This window comes from Myotis davidii, unplaced genomic scaffold, assembly GCF_000327345.1.
Source record: "Myotis davidii unplaced genomic scaffold, ASM32734v1 scaffold684, whole genome shotgun sequence".
Classification (NCBI taxonomy): Eukaryota; Metazoa; Chordata; class Mammalia; order Chiroptera; family Vespertilionidae; genus Myotis; species Myotis davidii.
In genome coordinates, this window is record NW_006295564.1 from 2,456,037 (window position 1) to 2,460,947 (window position 4,911).

Here is a 4,911-nt window from a genome sequence, read left to right on the forward strand (position 1 = left end):
GCAGAACTGTTTTGGCCAGGTGTCTACTAACTGGCATGGTGGCTGTGTGCTTGCTGAGGTTCAACGGCTGACCCATTTCTAGTTTCCTTCCTCCTGGGACCTCTGCTGAGGCCTCAAGCGGGGGTCAGGATCAATAGCATAAGGTCCAGGATTCTGTTCTCAGACTTGAAAAAAAAAATTTCCTTCCCCGCCCATGATGTAAAGACAGCCTTGATTCCTGCTCCTATCGGCCAGGGCTGTGGCAGGAGCCGGGCTTGGCGGCCGCGTTTCCGAGTTCCTGCTCGGAGGAGGTGAGCGAGCTGTTGTCAAGGCTCTGAGTCCCACACCTGGTGCCTCCTCTTATTCTGTGTCCTCGCACGTCCGCCGCTCGCTCTTCCTTCCCCACTTACCTGATGTTATTTTCACTTTCAGCCACTTTTTCAGGCACTCCTGGTGAACAAATTGCAGGCTTCCCACACAGCTGCAAGGCTCCAGGAGGGGGTTGGTGGGGGAACCCCCGGCTATCTGACAGATGCGACACAAGTCTCCCTCCTCCTCTGAGTCCTCCTCCAGGAGACTAAATGGAAAACAAGCCCTCGTGACCAAGGGTGCACATGTTTGCAGTTTCCACAAATACCAGTTCCCAGGGCGTGACCAGGGGTGGGTGGGGGCGGGGGGAGCAATCCCCTCACACCTGCCCGCAGGGCTCCCAGTTCCACCCCTGCTCCCTCTGACCCTCCTGAAGATTCTTCCAGCTGTGGTTACTGATAATAGGCACACGGACAGTTATACCAGGTGTCTCTGCAGTAGCTGATGCAGTGAGCTGACCAGGAGAACCAGCATGCTACCCTAAGTCTGGAGGGGTGGGAAAGGGCCACGGGGGGGGGGGGGGGGAGCTGTGGGAAAGGCTGGGAACCCCTCTCCCTGCCGTGGCCACTGTGAGGAAGTCGGCTCTGTAGCTGTGGGAGAGTGCATGGGATCTGTGGTCAGGCTTGCCTCCGCAACTTGTGAGTTTGGCGACCTTGGACCCGTGACTTAAGCTTCCCAGGTATCTGTTTCCTTGTGGGTAACGCCAGGGTGAGAATGATATACCCGCTATCTACTACGTCAAGGGTCATGGGCAGACTGGATGCAAGGATGATGGTGAACCTGCTCTGCAAACTGTAAAGTGCATCCAAAGTATTTGCACATAGAGGCCACTCAGTAGATGTTGTTTGGGATGAATGATGAACCAATAAATGTGGACATGAGCTCACCAATACCACGACACTTGCCAACAATTTATACCAGTATTCCAGAATCTGATGAGGATGGAATGAATAAAAATGTAAGCAAATATATTTGTGTCAAATAAATGGTGAATGAAGACTAGCTGGTTGATGCTCATGTAGGGAGGGAGGCCTTTGAGAAACACAATGCTATTTTGTTGTTGTTGTTTAGAGTTTCATGGGACTGGGGACTCTCTGGTCAAGGAAAGGAAACTACTAGAGACTAAAATCAAGAGGGAGGGAGAAATGGTCCCTGCTCTGGGTGTAGAAGTGTATGCTTAGTTTCTTAAGAGAACTTTTTCCCTAAGAAAAGGAAGTTCAATAAAAAAAGAACAGAATTATAGTTTTCCATTGTGGACACAAAAGAAAAAAGATATGTATACCATGTTTGTCAAAGAAATGTTTATCTCCAAGATGTCACGTCTCCCCATAATAATCTATAGATTCAGTGCAATTCCACTGAAAACCCAGCAAGCTGATTCTTAAATATAGTCAAGGGCTTTTTAAGGAACAAAGTAGAAAGGGAGGCTTTGTACCATATTATCAAAATTTATCATGGTACGGACTTTAAGATGATGTGATACTGAATCAGGGATCAACAAAAGACCACTAGGACAGAACAGAGAGTCCTGAAATGGAGTTTATACATTGATATGTATGCTACATGGGAGAGGTGGTCTGTAGGCCAGCAGGGAAAGATCCTGGGACAACTGGAATTCATAACACGTACCTCACACCACATATTAAACATCACTTTACAGTTAAGTCCCAAATCCATTCATGTTGAGTTCTAAATTGCAAAGCAAAACTGTAGAGATTTTAGAAGAAAATAGGAAGAATAATGACCCCAGGTTTGAGAAAGATTTCTTAAGATAACAGGATACAAGTCACAATTCAAAAGAAGGTGGATACATTTGACCACGTTCAAATGGAGAATTTCTTTGCATTAAAAGGCATCAAAAAAGGGAAAAGACAAACTACCAATTGGGAAAATATATCTCTAAGATATAACTGCCAAACGATTAGACTAGTGGCCAGAATATGTAAAGGACTTCTAAAATAAAATAAAAATATTCTTAAAAAAATGGGCAAAGACATACAGAAGAGGAAACACAATTGCCATTTAATATTCCAAAGAGCCCATAATATGCCTAGCCTCATTAATAGTTACGAAGGTGTAAATTAAAGCGACAATATCTTTTTGCTCCCATCAGATTGGCAAAAATTTGAAAGGACAATCAATACAAGTGCTGGCAAGGTGAGACAATAAATTCACATTATTTAGTATGGTGAAAGGTATGCCACCCGCAGCCCAGCAATTCCACTCCTAGATAAAATAATATCCCAGAGAACTCTTTTCATGTGCACCAAGAGATGCTTACGAGATTGTTCACACTGAGCTGTTTGCAGAAAATAGCAAAGAACTCAAGGGTCCATCGACAGGAGAATGGCCGGATTGTGGTGGTGGTCATATAATGGAATACTTTGTAATGGTAAAAGTGAACGATTTAAAGCTAAATATATCATCAAGGATGCACCTCACTAATGATATAAGGGGAAAAAGCAAATTATAGAAGAATAGATATTACATTTCTCAGAATAGATATTAAAAAATAATAGTGACATTTCTATAGATTTTAAAAATATGCACAATATATTGTTTAAGAGAACATATATTAATATGGTAAAACCATAAAGCAAAATAAATTCAATAACAACAAAGTAAAAAGCAAAGAATGATAAGTGCAATGCATGTATGATTTCCTCGGGGTGGAAGGGGTGGGACGGAGGGGCTGCGGGAGGGAGGTGAGACAAGGTGGATGAGGGGCTCACCAGCTCCAGCAATGTTCTATTAGCTTGAAGGTGGACACAGGGATGTCTGGGTTTTGTTTTCTTTCTAATTCTCTGGAAGGTACATATGTTATATACTTATTTGTATGTATTAAAGTAACTAACCAAGGGAAACATTTTAAAGAGCATGAAGTGCATTGAGAAATGGGCTTGAAACATTAAAGGTATATCTATATATATAAAAGGCTAAGTGACCGACCGTCTGTCCGTCCGACCATCTGACCAACTGACCAACTGTTGGTACATATGACACACACTGGCAATTTAAAAATAAACATTAACCTGTGCATGCATGAGTCATATAAAGCTCTCGTTAGTGTCAATTGCATGTGTGTGTTTCGATCTGTCATTGTCGATTGTGAATTTGGTTGACACTTCTATTATAGAGAAAGGGTGAATAGTGATATTAAAATATTTCTGCTAATTAATTTTCTTTCAACGTGCATGAATCCATGCATTGGGCCACTAGTTATGAAATAAGAACCAATGTTTACTCAAAATTGCATTTATATGCAAAGATAAAAGACTGAAAACAGTTTTGACAGTGCTTATCGCTGGATTATAGAGTTATAGGTAATTTTTAAGTTCATATTTCTAACGATTCTTAAAATGAATATTTTTGAAGTGAGAAAGGTATAAGATTTATTATATACAGAAAAAAGAGAGTGTCTGATAAAGTACACAAATAATAACTGTTTCATGCACTACCGTGCCTCGAAGTATAGTAGAAGCATTTTTAAAGGAAATTATTTTTAGTTCAAAGGCATCACTTTGGGTGGTGGAGGTTGAGACTCCTGCCAAGTGGGTCTGAAGCTGTATTTCTGGGTAGCGGAGGATGGATGGGTGTGGGGCGTTTGGTCCTTAACCATGGGGCAGTCTCCTGGTACCTTGTTAAAGAAAAGAAAAAGGTGCTACTAACTAGAAACTTGCTTCATTTCTGCAGTTGGATAAAAGACATCTAGGAGTATGTATGCATTCTATGTTCTATTTCTTTCTCCTTTTTTGTATGTCTAACTCATTACCATGGAATTTCCCACTTACAAATGAATATCAATAGGATAATTAGTGGCCCAAATTAGCTACACATAGAGGGCCAGAATTCTAAGAATTGATTTCCAGATCTGTGAGCCAAGGTCAGGGCATAGTAACACCTAACATAAATGAAAAGGCAGAATCCTGACATGCTGCTTAATGACGGCTTTCAAATTATCAAGCTTGATAGTCGTGAAATATCCAATATGAACTCATAAGAAATAAAAGAGTAATTAAAAAAAATCTACTTCCTGCCCAGCTGGTGTGGCTAAGAGATTGAGCATGGACCTATGAGTTTGGAGGTCTTGATTAGATTCCCGGTCAGGGCACATGCCCAGGTTGTGGGCTTGATCCCTAGTGGGGGGCGTGCAGGAGGCAGTGGATCAGCAATTTCTCTCTCATCATTGATGTTTCTATCCCTCTCTCCCTCTCCCTTCCTCTCTGAAATTAATAAAATTTTTTTTTTTAAATCTCTCTCACTCATGAGAAAGAGCTCCTAGCCCTAGCTGGTTTGACTCGATAGATAGAGCGTCAGCCTACAGACTGAAGGGTCCCAGTTTCAATTCTGGTTAAGAGCATGTACCTTGGTTGTGGGCTCGATACCTGGCCTTGGTTGGGCATCGAGAAGGCAACCAATCGATGTGTGTCTTTCACATTGATGTTTCTCTCTCTGTGTCTCTCTCTAAAATCAATGGGAAAAATATCCTCAGGTGAGGATTAACAACGAGAGGGACAGAGAGAGAGAGAGAGAGAGAGAGAGAGAGAGAGAGAGAGAGAGCGA

At 42.1% G+C, this 4,911-nt stretch overlaps 1 protein-coding gene across 3 annotated transcripts in view; it reads right to left on the reverse strand.

Annotated features, from left to right (window-relative positions):
* Positions 1-4,911, reverse strand: part of MARCH10 (membrane associated ring-CH-type finger 10) — an 87,252-nt gene that overhangs the window by 25,783 nt on the left and 56,558 nt on the right. For all 3 annotated transcript variants that reach the window (XM_006770276.2, XM_006770277.2, XM_006770278.2), the window contains one exon: positions 390-556. In XM_006770276.2, coding sequence (XP_006770339.1) covers positions 390-556 — 167 coding nt within the window. The remainder of the gene's footprint in view (positions 1-389; positions 557-4,911) is intronic.